Source organism: Mustela nigripes, chromosome 9 (genome assembly GCF_022355385.1).
Source record: "Mustela nigripes isolate SB6536 chromosome 9, MUSNIG.SB6536, whole genome shotgun sequence".
NCBI classification, from domain to species: domain Eukaryota; kingdom Metazoa; phylum Chordata; class Mammalia; order Carnivora; family Mustelidae; genus Mustela; species Mustela nigripes.
In genome coordinates, this window is record NC_081565.1 from 5,915,585 (window position 1) to 5,931,095 (window position 15,511).

A 15,511-nucleotide genomic window follows, 5' to 3' on the forward strand; every position below is an offset into this window, starting at 1 on the left:
AAAGATTTTATTTATTTATTTGACAGAGAGAGAGATCACAAGTAGGCAGGCAGGCAGGCAGAAAGAGGGGGGCAGGAAGCAGGCTCTCCACTGAGCCCGATGCGGGGCTCCATCCCAAGACCCTGAGACCATGACCTGAGCTGAAGGCAGAGGCTTAACCCACTGAGCCACCCAGGCACGCCGTGATGATTTCATCCGTTCATCCAGTATCTCCAGGAGATCCTGTCTTGTAAAGCCCCCAGAGGGATGGGGTAGAGGATGGGTTGGTGTGGCGTCCGCCCCTGGGGAGCGAGGACAGACACACATTTGGGGGAGGTCCGCTGGTGGCACGTACTGGAGGTGGGGTACGGAGTGCTGGGTGCTCAGGGGACAGGGCGCTCACGTCCTTCAGAGAATTAATTCAGGGAACTCTCCAGGCCTCTGTGCATCAGAGGGAGGAAGGCGAGGGAATCGTGGGCTCGTGGGGCTGGAGCTTAGACGTCTGAGGTGGGAGTGATAGAATCTGAGACTAGGAATGATGTCGTTGGGGGGTGAGAGAGTCGTCTGGATTCCATCTGGCAACAGTTGAGGAGCTGTTGAAGACGTTTGAGCGGGGCGTTGGTACTGTTTGAGCTGCGCCTTCGGATACGTCTTGTCACGTGTGGGGACCAGTGGGAGAACAGGCATGAAGGGTTTGAAAGATTAGCAATTAGCCCGGAGTCGCCAGAACGATGTCGGGGAGAAAGACACACAGGATGGCGTGGGAGAAGCAGGCTGAGCTCAGGTAGCTTTGGGAAGCTCTGGGACAGAGGGATCTTCCAGATCTTCTCACGACAGGCCACCTGTGTGGTGGGACACGAAAGCTCCAGGTTCAAGGTCGCCATCTTAATCTCATTCCCACGCGTCGGCCCCACCCCCACGGCACCCCTGTAAGCCGCTCCCCGGCCAGTCTGCCCTTGAGAACGCTGTGTGAGCAGTGGGCGCTGTTCTGGGGGCAGTGACCTCAGCAAGTGGTCTTGGGGACCCCAGTTAACGAGTGGGGACAATGTCTGAAAGGGTGTCATTAAAGCCATAAGCACACGCTCCCTGCAAGAGATGAAGAGCAGACCAAAGGTGTCCCCTGGAGAAAGATGTCCCCTGGGGAAGCACTTGGATTCCTGGAGGGGGGGGGGCTTCCTGGAGGACTGGAGAAGCATTGTTGGGGGGGTGGGTCTGGAAGCTTCTGCGTGGGACGAGCCCTGCAGGGTCCACGCGTCTGTCCCTCCCTCACTGCCCCTCTTCCCTTGCTAAGCTCCGCCCGGCTTCGGCAGGAAGCCTGACCCCTTCTGGTGTTGCTTCTCCAGGTCAGAATGAAGGGACCATCTCCGTGGCTGAGGGAGAAACGCTGTACGTGATCGAGGAAGACAAAGGTGACGGCTGGACGCGCATTCGGAGAAACGAAGACGAAGAGGGTTACGTCCCCACTTCGTACGTCGAAGTCTATTTGGACAAAAATGCCAAAGGTGCTAAGACTTATATTTAATACAACTTAAAAAAAAAAAAACCTGTAAAAAAAAAAAATTGGAGTTGTCTGTCCCCACAACTATGACTGTTCCGGGCGGTTCTTCCAAAGCCGGAGGACCCCGGAGTGCGAGCTGCCCCGTGGCCACGTGGTGGGCTGGTGGGCGCTCGGCACCCGAATTTCCTTGGCCGGTGTTGACTAGAAAACGTTTCACTTGCTCGTGGAATAGGACACGGAAAGCTGCCAACTGCCAGTTTACAATTTTGTCATTTGAACTCAGATAAACAGTTCTTCCTCTGGCAGTATCTGTAGGTATCCAAAAAAAAGAAAAAAGTTGCCTTCTCGCTTCCAATTGCTATTTCTGAATTTTAAAAGTTCACACACATCAGCAGGGTGGGTAAGACTCCCGTTCTGTTTCTCTCTCGCAACTGCGGTGAGCGCAACCCCCTTAGGATGTTACGTTTTGAAACTTCGTAACTTGAGCCACACTGGTTGGTTTGGTCTTACAATCATTTGCTTTGGAGGAAGTCATCAATTAAACCTCCCCCTCCTCGAGGAAAGAATAAGACGAGTCCTAAATTGGTACTAAATGTGTGTATTTTTCCTTCAGCGTGTTTAAGATCATTGGTAGATGGTCGTGTTTTCCTCTCCCGTCTGCATGATCCCAGACAACCAGCTGAAAACTGGAAAAGCTTGGTTAGCGGTTAACCAGTAGACTTGTACACGAGGCCCTGAGCTGCCCGCTGCCCTTGACAGAGACGATCAGATGCCCTAGTGCTGTTTTGGTGACTGACCAAAAACCCAGCGTGCTTCTGCCGGAGCTTTCTACACACAGACCTCCCCCTCCCTGGAGGACTGGAGGCTCACTGCTTTTGCAGACGTGTTTTGGGTCGGTTGGTTTGTTTTTTTAATCCTTGGCATCTTTAAGACCCAAAATATGAATTTACTGAAAAATCATTTTAGAATTGCTTGCTCGTTTTATTTTACATAATGAACCATAACCAGACTAAAATATTTCACCGTCTTGAAAGGGATCTGGGTGGGATTTGCATTTTTTTAAATCGGCAGCAGCGTAGGTAGTAAAATCGATCACAGGTGTGCCCCGCCCCAGCTGTGCGCCCATTTCGAGAATCTACCATGCGGTCCTAGAGAACCAGCTAGCTATGAAGGGCTCACGACCGAGAGGTCAGGTTCTGATTTTATTTGGCTTTGAGAATTACTTATTTTTGTCCTTCCTACTTTTAAATAGGAAATTAGCTCCTTGCTTTTACACTGTGAACTCCTTTTATAAGCGCAAATCGATTTCAAGTTGATTCTACAAAAAAAAAAAAAAAAAAACGGATTTTAAAAACAACAGCAGGGGGTCCCGCTGTTACCGGTTCTTGTGGATTCTGTCAGAAAGTTTTCCTCATTTCCCCAGGACCACCAGAATGGAACTTCATGAACGTTCATGACAGCCTGATTTTTAATACACGGTCTGTTGTTAAATACTGACTGGTTGCCAGGAAGTTGCAAAGACCGTACAGAGCCGTCCCGTGTACCCTGCGGCAGGTGGCCCCCAGTGGTGGCTTCTGAGGGACCTGCAGTACAAAGGCCCAAAGCGGGAAACGGACATTGGTCAGCCCGCTTTTTTAAAATATCATTTTGTGATTCTGGTTTCTTTTGCCTTGTTCTGCCTTTACTGACATATTATCGATAAAGCCATTCACCCCGGACCCCAGGCCCCTCAAGAAAATTTGTTTCTGTTCCCCTTTGTGAGTATTTGCCACAAGGAGCTCGGCTGACCCTGCTGAGGCCGCGGGGTTCCTCCTCTTCATGAGCTGGGGGAGGTGACAGCGCTGGGCATGGACCCAGGCGAACAGGGGACCTCAGCTTTTAAAACCAGAGCGTTCTGTCTAATGATGGGACCCGGTGCCAGCCCGTGAACTGCTACAGGAAGTGAACCAAACACTGACAAAGTCTTAAAATGGCCAAGAGGACCAGAGCCTTTGGAAGCCTCCCTTGGAAAGTATTGCATTCCATGACGTTGTTGTGGGTTTATTTATTTAGGTGTTTTATTTTTTTTTTCTTAACAGTTGTGCAAATTTGATTCAGAAAACGACTCAGTTGGTTTGTAGGGCCAGGGGTGGGGGTGGGGTGTTGATTTGGGGCGCATAATTGAATACTTGTGATGTTAAGTTGTGTGCCCCAGGCCCTTAGCACAGGCAGCTGCGGACGAGGGATGGAACAGTGCCTCGGTGCCAGCTGGTCAACACACCAAGTATTAGAAGTCCTGAAACTACTCCCAAAGAATCAGAATTCCCATTTCTGCCCAGAATATGCTTGGGTATTTTTCAACCCCCTCCCACCACCCCTGGTTATCTGCTAAAATGAAAGAAGCCAAGTCTCGGCTTGTGGGTAAAGTTTTCTCCTTTTATTTTAGAGACGCATTTCGAGGTTCCTTGTATAGGCATAGAAGCCTGTCTTCCCCACGGGTTTCTAAGCTTGCGGGCACCCCCAAGAACGCTGCCTCCCACCAGACCCCTCCCAGCCCGAGGGGCTGCTGCTTCCTCATGCCCAGAACTCAAAGCACTTGTGTGTGTGTGTGAGTGTGTGTGTGTTGTCTACAATGTGACTATTTAATAATTGCCAAAATATTTAGACTAGAGGAACGTCCAGTGGTCAGTTGGATCGCGACTCTCTTCTTTGATGGTTCAGTTTGGTTTTTTAAGTTGCTTTCTGTTAAATATGTCCGAAATCCCCCAGCCCGCCCGCCCCCCATATATTTGTATATACTGCCGTTTAAAAACTAAAAGGATGACTTGAATTCCTTGTTTTAACGTTTGACTCTCTTGTCTGTTTGTTTTATTGGTGATTCTGCTGCCTAATGACCGTTTTTGTTTTGTAACCGCTGGGGAGGCCGGAAGGACTAGGTCCCCCGCCGGCTGCTCAGCCTTGACTTTATTGTAGACACTTGTGTTCTGAGTAAGTTTTGCTCCACCGCGGCCAACATGGTTGTCTCTCTCTCTCCTCACCCTGAAAGAAACGAATCTGTCTGGCTCCTCCTGGTTGTACCCTCGGTATCTGCCTCTCTAATAAACGTATTTTTCTCAGTGTTGTGTATTTTAAGTGATTTTTCACCTTTTCCGAGAAAATGATTCTGTGTAATCTGGGCATTTAACTCTGTTGTCTTGAGTCCTGGGGACCTTTTCCGGCCAAATGCTTTTTTAAAATTCTGCCCTTCCCCCCGCCCTTTTAAATGATGACACCTAGGGACGCCTGAGTGGCTCAGTTGGTTAAGCAGCTGCCTTTGGCTCAGGTCATGATCCCGGCGTCCTGGGATCGAGTCCCATATCGGGCTCCTTGCTCGTCAGGGAGCCTGCTTCTCCCTCTGCCTCTGCCTGCCATTCTGTCTGCCTGTGCTTGCTCTCTCCCCCCTCTCTCTCTGATAAATAAATAAAATCTTTAAAAAAAAAAAAAAAAAAAAAAAATAAATAAATGATGACACCTGCTCTGTCTCTCGCCCTGTGTGCACCTGAGGGCTTTCCGAGCCTCTGTCTCCTTCCTCTCCTGCCCCCTCCGGATGAAGAACTTTCACTGTTGATTGCTGAGTAACAGGTTTTTTCTTTTCACCAAGATTTTACTGGTTTTTGGTTTTGTTTTCGTTTTTGTTTTTTGGTGAAGCGCCCGACAGTGTCGGTTGGGGGAGAGAATCAGGCCTCGAAATTCCTTGCATCCGCCTGGAAAGCGGGTTGCATTTCTTTCTTCCAAAGCTCAGCGGACCCAGAAAGAGGGGTCGGGGGTGGATGGGCGTGGGTCTGCCGCGTGGACCTCTCTTCCCCCTGAAGGGAAGGCTGGCCCCTGAGGCGACCAGAGACCGTGAAAGTTCCTTATCTCCGACGTGTGCCCCGTGGTAACACTCCACGCTCTAGAGCTGTCCCCCTCCCGGGCGGTGCAGACCAGATGCCCGCCCCGGGCCGCCGGCCTCCCTCTAAACACTCTTTCTCTTTCTGTCTTTTTGTGTTGTAGATCCCTAGAGGCGGTTGCAGGAGCCAGAGCCTCGGTGAGCCTTCCCCGGAGAAACCCTTCGGTCTGCTTGTCTCCACAGGCCTGGGCGCCCGCTCGCGTAGACAGCTCCCGGGCCGGGCCGGGCCGGCCTGCGGTCCCCTCTGTCTTCGCGGCCTGAAGCCACATCCTCTCCTGACCTGCCACGCGGCTGCTTGCCTTTTCCTTTCTTTGCTCCCGACAGCATGCTTCTCGTGGCCCGTCGCCCCCCGTGGCCCCGTCTGGCCACCTCTCCGGGGGCAGGTCTGTCCCTGTCGCCGTCCCCACCCCCCCCACCCCCCATGGGGCCACAGAAGGCAGCTAGACACGTGTTCCCTCCTTCCCGGGCCCCTGCCTTGGCCCTCAGTCTACCTGGCGCGTCCTGGCCTGTCCATGGTTCACACTGTGCCTTCCGTGAAAACTTCGCCACCGGTCTCCCCCCAGGAGACTAACAGAATCTGGACAAGGAGGGTCAGGCTTGCGCTGGGCAGACTGAGCGCCTGAATGTCACAGGTGGGTTCCCGGGTCCCGAGTCCCTTCGGTGGTCCTTTTCTGCCTAGGGGTCCTCGCCTCATACTAATCATCAGCTCTTGCAACATTTCCTGGCCTGAGAGGGTCCATGGGGCACACGCAGGCACACAGCCCCCTCTGTGGCGTGCACGCTTACACACACACACACGTTTTGATTTGGGGCTTGTGCTCCGTGGCCTGAAAGGTCTACACTGGAAGTCAAATTCCATCTCTTGAGGGCCACACGCAGAGGCTTGTGTCCTGCCATGGAGTGAGGGAAGGTCCCAGCCCACCGTCTCCCCCACCATCGCCCTGGGAGCGGGGTCCGCCGGGCAAGGCACTTGGCGGAGCCAGAGGCTCACCTGGGCGCTAGCTCGTTGCAAAGTGAGAATTCCCGAGATTCCCATCATAGGATTCTAGCACTTTCCGCACCAAAGACCCCGTGCTGCTGGCGGTCCTTCGGGTGACCCTGCGGCTTCTTATGTTCTCACGTGCTCCGCGGGCCATGGAGACTGGATTGAGTTGGGTTTTGAGCGAAGTTCCCTTCCTCTTACGGATCCTTGAGGAAAACGTGAGACCACGTAGCCCATGGCCAGGCATGCCTTGGGCGGCGTAGCTTCCCGTCTCTGGTGCCGACACAGTCAGTCAGAAGTCACAGGCTGTGAGTTTCTGTGAATGAGAACCATCCGAAGCCCAAGAGGGAAATCGGGCCTCTGTCTTCTCTCGTGTGGCTGTTGGTACCTGGGTGGTCACCTCGAACATCCTTCATTCTCCTCGACATTTATGAATCTAAGACAAGGATGTCTTCCGGGAGCCGAAGGGACAGGGACAGGAAGGACAGGTGCTAAGGGATGGGCCTGTGTTCAGCGGCCACAAAAGGGTTCCTCTCAGCAAACCAGGGTTGACCACGACTGCACACCTGCTTCTGAGAGCAGCTTGGTGACAAGAAACCTCCAGCAGGCAGATGCCTGGGGTAAGCAGGTGACGAGGAAGTGGCTTTGGGTTTAAAGGCGAGCGAGTGAGCCTGAGCCGCCCCCCCTTCTGTCTTTCTGAATGCGCCTCTGTCTCTCGCCCTGAAGGGGGAGGCGAGCGAGTGAGCCTGAGCCGCCCCCTCTTCTGTCTTTCTGTCTGCGCCTCTGTCTCTCGCCCTGAAGGGGGCAAACCCTTCAGCAGAAGACCAGCCACCCACCTGCCCAAGGGGCTCGGGGCTGCTGTGTCAGCAGCGCACCTCCCCTCCCCACGGCGGCTGCCCACCTCCCCTGCAGCGGGGGCCAGCGCCTCGTGAGAGGGCTGCTTGTGTGTCCTTGCAAACCAGCGGCTCCACAGAGGGCTTCTCCACCAGTCGGGGTGGGGAGCAGGGAGTCGGTATCTCCACGAACTCCCGAATCTCCCCAGGCCAAGCGGACCGCTGTCTACTCCGCAAGGATGCTAAATGGTTTTTTTAAATCGGTTTTCAGGCCTCGGGAATGCATGTGCATTGCATCTTCCATACTCTGGGGTCAGGATAGATTCATTTCTCGCAGCGTAGGGAAAATGGTATCAGCTACAGTGATTTGTTCTTTTAGTGTCTGCTAAGCCCAGTATAGACTATGCTCGTATCTTGTAACCCCTGTGCCTTTTTGTTTTGTTTTTCCTTCTGTACCGCCTGCGTCCAGCAAGGAACGGGTCATAGGTGCTTCTCCGTGTTAGCCTTGGTGCGCTCCTTCCGGCGGGGCCGTGCGGCCGTGTGGGAAGGGGGGCGCTGCAGACCCGAGCTCGTTCAAGGAGATGAGTTGTTAGAGGGTAGATGAGGTGTCTTCTCTGCTCTGGGGATCCTCCTGGGAAATTCGTCTAGAGGACTGTGGACCAGTTCCCGTAGAGTAGGGGAGCTTCCCCATCTGCTCCGGGGGATCCCCTCCCTCCCCTCTTGGCCTGTCACTTCTCCCCAATGCTAGAATAGTGTTATTGTAAGAATGACTAAGTTTTAAGACAACCTGCCCTGAACGTGACCTAAAGACAACGTGAAAGGGAGGAACTTGTCATTTATCCTGTTTTTCCTTTGCAAGATAAAAAGGCACGGAATGCTGTCCTGGGATTTTCCTTTGGGTCTTTTGCGCACGCTCCCCTCGGAAGCTTCCAGGCTGTGAGGCTCAGGCCAGATAAGCTGTAGCTTATCTTGAGGGCAATAGCCCAGGGCCCCCGCTTAGGCGTTCTGGTGACATTGTAATTACGGGAGAGAGTTCAGTGAACGAGGAAAAGTGACATGGATGCTGAGTATTTTTCCAGAAATCTTAGTTTCATACTTCCTCATGCCTCTGCCTCCCTGCGCTTGTGACGTCAAAACACTTCTTTAAAAGAGCGATCCAAAATTCTATTTTAACCTGATGTTGAGCACCTTTAAACGTTTTGGTTTATCTGTGTGTGTGGCACTAATTCTCAACTTTGGAGGCATTTCAGTGTTGTAACGGCCCCCTGCCATTGTGAAGGATCTGGAGTTGCCCGTTTGTCTCTGGAGATGGAATTAAACCAAATAAAGTGCTTCCATTGGAAGGCTTATATTGACCTTGTAACTATATGTTAATCCTCTAAACGTTAAATAAAAGTATAACCTCTGTTATGTTGTCATGGGACTATTTCTGACACGAAGAGGGGACCCCGGGCCTGGAAGCAGGCGGGGCCCCGGGGCTGGGCCCGTGTGCCCCTCACTGAGTCACCACGTGAACCCGGACAGTCCCGCAGCCATCCACTCCGGCCAAGCTTGCCAGTTGTACCCACCACCCCGTCTGCTGGAGGACAACAAGCTGCCTGGGACCCTGTGATGTGGGATTCGGGTCGGTTTGGTGCAGGGATTGGGGTGGGTGGGGCTCCTTAGGAGCAGCAAATGTGTTTTCTGTGCACCTTCGGCAGTCGGCTCCTCTAGGTCTTCAGGGCTCCCATTGTGGGGGGTGGGGGAGCCAGGACCACAGGGCACGTTTGCTTTCTGTGGGCAGTCCGCTGTGACCAGTGCTGGAGCCCACCCTCTCGGGAGCCTGGGGGCAGTAACCAGGGGCTCCCGCGACACTAGAGTGGGGAGGACCGCCAGCCCTGCTGCTTGCGGCTGTGCGCAGCGGGAGGCCCCGATTCCAGGTGCTGGGGGGGGGGGGGGATCCCAGCCCAGGCTTTGCGGGGAAGGTACAGTGATTGGTGCCCACACCTCTTTAGGTCCTAAAGCCCCTCAGAGCCGTTTTAGAATAGTCCGGAGGGAGTGAGGCTGCAGAGGTGCCAAAAGGCGGGAGGCCACCAAGAGGCTGGGCTTCACCTTGGCCCCAGCCTCCCCCCAGAAATGGATGTCGGTGGCCTTCAGAAAAGCAGGGGCTCCTGACTTCGAAGGCAGCAGCGCGGCAGGGGCCTCGCCGGCTCCGCAGCCCGCCCCGGGGCAAGGCCAGGCCTTGCGGGCCTCCCCCCTGGCCTCACGCCGCACCCAGGCCGAGCCGCGCGGCCGCACAGGTGGTGGCGACCCCTAGCGGGAGAGGGGCCAGCACGCGAGGGGAAGGACGCCCCAGGGCAGGACCCGGTGTGTGCGCGGGGTGTGTTCAGGGGCCCCTCTTTTAGTTAAAGGAGAGAGATCTCTGGAGTTGCCGGACCCGCAGGACAGCCCGGACATCCAGCTCTGAATCTGCAGCCAATGTGAGGCGCTGGGGGCCTGTGCGAGGGGGGCGCTGGGAGGGAGGGGTTGCCCAGCCAGCCAGCCTAGCCCAGTGGGGCTAATGTCCCCGTGTCCTGGGCGGTGAGGAACCCCCATCCCTGGCTGGAGGAGGCCTCCTCTTCCCTCCCTGGCCTCTGCTGTGCTGTTCTGAGAAGGCGAGGCAGTAAGCCTATGGCTAGCACCTTCTCGGACCCAGGATTGAAGTGCAAACCCGGCACTCAGCAGCCACTTTGTGAACACCAGGAGCTGGTTCCCGGAGGTGCCTCTGAGAGGCCCTGCTTCAAACACTACCTGTCCAGATGGTGCAGTGAGGGACCCGTACTGGAATGACCTCCCGTCCGCTGGGGGCATTGATGGGCCCCACAAGGTGGAGCAAAATCTGAGAAAGGCCCCAGCGTGCCCTTGTCCTCAGAGCTAAGGGGCCAAAAGCTGGGAGAGGAAAAGTGGGGATCTCCTCATTCGTAGCTGCTGGGCCCCAGGAGGAGACGGGGGTCGGGAGGTGGGAAGGATCCCAGGCAGCATTCTGCCCCTCGGTGTGCCCGCCCCCCCACCGCACCAGGCTGAGCCCTGTCCCCACTCCCGGCTCCCCAGACCCCACCTGGGCCAGGCCGCTCGCTGGTCTCAGATCCAAGGACGGGCTGGAGACGGCGTCCTAACACGTCCCTGGGCCAGCTCTCCAGAACAGTGTCCTGCACCGTCCCCGGGCCAGCTCTCCAGAACAGTGTCCTGCACCGTGGACTGCCCTCTTCACAGCCTCTCCTGAGGGCCTTCATCTCTTCCACACCCTGCTCCTTGGCGGCAACCAAGGCTCCTCTCCGCTGCAGAGAAGAGAGCCAGAGGGAGGTGTGATTCCAAAACCCCACTCGCTTCCCCCAAGGCTCTGGGGGGCTCCAAACCAGGCGGTGTCGGACTGGCAGATTCATTTGTGTTTTGCACTGAACTTGGGCGAGAACAAAGGTAGGAAGCCATACTCCGGGGAGCGGGGACGGGGGGCTGCACCTTGCAAATGCATTTTCTGATGCAGGTTTGTGAGCAGAAGCTGTGCCCAGGCAGCAGCTGGGAGCGTGTGGGCGCCCCCGTCCGTGGGGGGAGGCAGACTCTGGCTCCTCTAAACGGGGCTGCTGGAGAGAGACCCGGCCCGATCGGGGCTGGGGGGCGCCTGCGGAGGGATGACAGGAGGTGGCCTCCCCCGCTGCCCGCTGCTTCGCGGCCCCACTCAGGGTGGGAAGTGAATGAACACACACAGTCTCCTGTTTTGTCTGCCGATTCCAGCCTCTGAGTTTGGTGGAGCCCCTTAAAGCCTGGTGTATCGAGGGAAAATAGGAAGGAAAGACTTTGAGGTCAATTGGTACCTCCGTTTTCTCCCCAACCTTCTTGCCGTACAAGAACCGAGTGTCTCCAAACCTCCGACATCGGCCAATGCCCCGGACGGAACTTCTTCTTTCTCATCTCCCGCAGAAGACAAGAAAAGCCAATCACAAAACCCGTACCACGGAATTCCGTGTGCACGACGTCCCAGTGGGAGCAGAGCTGCGCGGCAGATGCGGGAAAGCTAGAAAGAAGAGCGAGGGATGAGAGACAGGCCCGGAGCTTCTTCTGGGGCGGGACGAGGTGGCCACTGTGCTCGAGGGAGCCGTAGGGGTTCACGGGGCTCGGGGTGCTCACAGCGGGGGGAACTGTTCCTGACGCCGAGCACCGTCCGCGCCCGCTCGCGTCTGATGGGCTTTCACAAGCATGTTTCAAATAACACAAAACTCTCCTATTCGTCTCTCCCCACCAAGCCCCAAGGAGTGTAAACAAAAACCAGCCAAAACCACAGGGAAGATAAAACGCGGGGAGCTCCCCAGGCAGGACCTCAGCAACCGCGATGCTGGGATTCAAGGAGCCGATGTCCGCTGTCCGCTGAGGAGGGAACGGCTCCTCCAGCCGTCGAGCCCTTGCCCGGCCCCGGGAGGGTGACCCCAGCCCAGAGGGGTTATCCTGAGTGGCCAAGGCGCCAGTACGGGACCAGCCCATGGATGTGCTGGCCTTACCGCCACCCCCACAACTGGCCCCACTTCTCTGGGGCCAGGGCTGGTTCCAGGAAAAGGCGGCACACGTGCGTTCGCCGCCTCCCTTCCCTGTCCGCTCCCGCGGCCCCCAGGGGCGGGCTGGTTTCCGAGCCCTGCCAAGCCCTCTCCTGTGTACGCTGGTGCGGGCGGCTCATCTGCGCACCCCGCCGCACCCCCAGCGCAGGCCCCCCACTGACAGCGTGACCTGCCGCGGGTACAGATGACAGCCAGGCCTGCGGGGATGCATATGTATTTATTAGGACATTCTGAACACCAACAAGGCCGCGCCGACGGCGGGGACAAGTTTACGACCTGGCGCAGACTCTGTCACCAGCAGGGCAATGCCTGGCCACCCAGCCCCGCCGCAGGGACTGGCTGCAGCAGGAACTTTCAAGACTGTAGCAAGCGTCAGGGGATTCCAGAGCGGCTTGTTCTCCAATGGCGATTGCGCGCTGCCTCGGTGGCGGAGGACCCGGGTAGAAGGACCGTAGAGTGAGCTTCCCGGGCTCTGCCGGAATTCCAGCCGCATCTGCTTCTAGAGACTAAAGGCCACGGTGTGTGGGGGCCCAGGTCCCAAGGCCCCTTCCCCACCCCCCCTTCCCTCCAGTCCCAACGAGGTGGGCATCTCGCCCCAACTGCTTCGTCCAGGGGCGTGGGTATCCCCAGAGGCAAGCCCGGCCCCTTGCGCTTGTCCCAGCGCCCCAGCGTGGCCCGTTTCAGCATCCAGAATGGGCTTCCCCGGCCGATGTGAGAGCTGCCCTGGCGCCACATCTCCCCAGGCTCCCCGTGACAGTGTGGTGAGAAACAGGGAGCCACCCCCCCCACCCCAGGGAAGCCACATCCGCAGCAAAGGATAGTGACGCAGGGTACTTCTGTCTCATCATCTGGTTCCCTGCTGGGGACGGCGACAGCCAGTCCGGGGAGCCAGCTCGGCAGCACGGGGAGCCATGGACCAGCTGCCTCCAGAAACAATCTCGCTCAGCAGAACCAACCCCCACCCTGGGTCCCCATCACAACAGAGTCCAGAATCGTCAGTCTGCAGGAGAAACGCTGAGAGCAGCCCAGGGTTCCGGAGCCTTTCTGTGACACCAGGGAATCGGGCCAAAGCGGGGCCTAGGGCAGAGGCACCCCCTGCTGCTCCAGCTCGGCCCTCTGTGCCCCAGCTTCCTGCTCTGCGTGCTGGGTGCTGCGCAGCACCCAGAGCTCCTCCTGCCCTGTGGTCTCTCGGTCACAGCCCCTGACTTGGAGCTCCAGGGACCCAAGCTGGGCCTGAACAAGCAAGAGGGCAGGTGGGGGACACAACGGCCTTGACAAGTGGACACAAAGACCCAAGTTAAGGAACGTCGTAGAGCCCTGGTTGTTTGAAGAGCCCGCAGCAGGTGTATTTCCTGATTGCGACCTCACTCACTGGGACCCAGATAACTTGCTGCTTCTGGGCAGAAAACTTTCTGCCTGGATCTCCCCAGCCGCCGCCTCTCTTCGGGGCACACACACGCCCTCCACAGGGAGAAGGGCCAAGGCGGGGGCCTGTGGGGACACTTGGGTCACTCGGCCCAGCGGGGCTCACGAGAGGGTTTTTCCAAACAGTCTCCCGGAAGGTGCGTTCAGGGCTGCGTTCTTCCAACACACGGGGGGCGGGAGAGGGTCTCTGCAGAGCGAGGGGACTTACAGGCTGGCCCAGCAGGTCACATGGCCCGGGTCTCGGCTTCAATCTTCTGCTCCCCGTGCAGGCTCTCTGGGTCCTGGAGCTGGGCCATGCTCTGTCGGATGGCGATCTCGGGGCCGCCGCCGTACAGGTTGTTCAGGTAGACCCAGGTCTCCTCTGAAATCTGCCCATAGTCAGCTCCTGCGGGGCCCCAGAGGCCAGGTGGTCGGGGCTGCGCCTGCGCTGCCCACTCACCTTCCCTGACCCCAACTCCCGCCCCGAGAGGCCATGTCTTGGCAGGGGGCTCTAGGAGCTCCGTGCGCTCCCGTGCAAAGCTCTTCCAGAGCAACCTCGGGACACTCCAAGGGACGTCGCTTCTCCAAGGACCCCGGAAGGCACATCTCTGGCTGCCACCCGTTTCCCAGGGTATGGGGTGCCCGCAAAGGGCAGGCAGAGGCTGGCACAGGGCCTGGGTAGGACAGGCGGGGGCTTCCAGTGGGACTGTGACCAGCAGCCAGGAGGGACCGTGGGGAGGCCAGGGCTGGAGGCGGCGAGACTCACCCTGCTTCAGCTGGATGTGGCCGCTTCCTTTGACCTGTGCGATCCTGCTGTTGTCGATGGGCCCGGGGGGTTCTGGAACAGACCCAGCTCAGGCTCAGCGCCTCGGAGCCTCTGCGGCAGCGGGAAACCCACCTGCCCCCACCATGGCCCTCCACCTCTCTGCAGGCAGAAGCCATTCTCAAAGCGTGACTCCGACCCCATGACCCCGGAGAGGCTGTCCGGGGCCCATAGGGGCTGGGTGACGTGCTCACGGGGGCACGGGCCGGGCACCGAATGCTGGGCCATCAAAGCAGGAGAGCCGGAAGGGACCTAAGGCATCCCAGGGATTTCTGGGACTTTAGACCCTCGCTGAGCACCATCCCCTAAATCACGCAGCATCCTCGGCAACCACGTGACTTAAGAGCTGTTTCCAGAGGCCAGGGAGAAAGTGCCCCAGGAAGAGCCAGCAGAAAGCAAAGCTGGGGCCTGAGGGCGGGCTGCAACTCTGGAGCATAGCCCCGGCCCTACACCAACACCAGGGAGCCCCCGGGCCCCTCCCCTCGCCCTGAGGCCTGACTGGTGCTTAGGCCCCGAAAGGCCCATGTTGGCCTGCTGCTGGCCCGGCCAGGCCTCAAGCGCTAGTCTGGGAGCCCGTGTGTGGGGCTCGAGGGTGGGAGGGTGTGCCGTGGGCAGGCCAGAGCTCGGGCTCAGCCGTTTCTCGCTGGGGCCTGTGGAAGCTTCTGGGAGGCTGCCTGGTTCCAGCTCTGGAAAGTGAGCGGTCAGAGGACACCGTATCCACGTTCTTCTTTCCCAAGAGCCTGAAGCCATCTAGCCACTAAAATCTTTCTTTAGGGCAAGCAAACCCCCAAAGAAAAGTGCCCGGCAGGAGGGAAAAGCACCGGTGGGGACAGGACACGAGGGAAGGGACAAGGAAGACCACGCCGGTCCTGCCACAGCCAGAAGCGCCCCCCCCCCCCCCCCCGCCCCGCCCGGCACGGGTGGGGCCAGGCCGTGCTACACTCACCGGCGTCCTTGCCCTTGCCCTTGACAAAGGCCTCCCACTCCCGGAACCACTGCATGCTGATGCAGTAGATGACGCCAGGGGACTCCTCGGCCTGGAAGGCTTTGTTCAGCTGCGCCGAGGGAGGGGAGGGTCAGCCCCCTGCCGACCCGCCCCGTCCCCCCGCCCCCCCCACCTCTTAGAAAACCCTGGGCACTCTAGGTAGAAAACTGGGGAGCTCCCAGACAAGCTCGGCGAGCGCTCTGCCGCGGTCCCAGCCCCCCGCGTCTGCAGGGGACACTGAATTTCTTCAGCTGAGGTCCCAGGCCGAGCCCCCCCCCCCCCCATTTAAGGGAAAGCACTGACTTCTTCTGTTAACTCTCCTGACATGTCGTCTTCTCCTGGGCACAAAGCTCAGCGTCCCTTAATGTCTTTTACCCACGCTCCACTCCGGAGGGGCGGTGGTCCCCAGTCACCCTGTCCCCAGCAGCCCCAGGCCACACACACACACACACACACACACCTGCTTCCACTGGCCATTTCGCCACTTGTTTTCACTGAATGCACCTTTCCACGTCACTCTGCACAGCCCCACGGT

The 15,511-nt window shown here is 57.7% G+C and overlaps 2 protein-coding genes across 20 annotated transcripts in view; one reads left to right on the top strand and one right to left on the bottom strand.

Moving 5' to 3' along the window:
* Positions 1-8,607, top strand: part of FNBP1 (formin binding protein 1) — a 144,423-nt gene extending 135,816 nt beyond the window's left edge. For 14 of the 15 annotated variants that reach the window (XM_059410558.1, XM_059410543.1, XM_059410546.1 and 11 more), the window contains one exon: positions 1,323-4,572. In XM_059410558.1, coding sequence (XP_059266541.1) covers positions 1,323-1,501 — 179 coding nt within the window. In that variant the 3' untranslated portion in view covers positions 1,502-4,572. Of the gene's footprint in view, positions 1-1,322; positions 4,573-5,488 lie in introns of those variants that run through there. The other variant, XM_059410544.1, reaches the window with a different exon arrangement.
* Positions 8,608-11,962: 3,355 nt separating this feature from the next.
* Positions 11,963-15,511, bottom strand: part of USP20 (ubiquitin specific peptidase 20) — a 42,981-nt gene continuing 39,432 nt past the window's right edge. For 2 of the 5 annotated variants that reach the window (XM_059410559.1, XM_059410560.1), the window contains exons 23-26: positions 14,938-15,046; positions 13,935-14,006; positions 13,398-13,574; positions 11,963-12,270 (exon numbers count right to left, since the gene is read on the bottom strand). In XM_059410559.1, coding sequence (XP_059266542.1) covers positions 13,414-13,574; positions 13,935-14,006; positions 14,938-15,046 — 342 coding nt within the window. In that variant the 3' untranslated portion in view covers positions 11,963-12,270; positions 13,398-13,413. Of the gene's footprint in view, positions 12,271-13,397; positions 13,575-13,934; positions 14,007-14,937; positions 15,047-15,511 lie in introns of those variants that run through there. The other 3 variants (XM_059410562.1, XM_059410561.1, XM_059410563.1) reach the window with 3 other exon arrangements.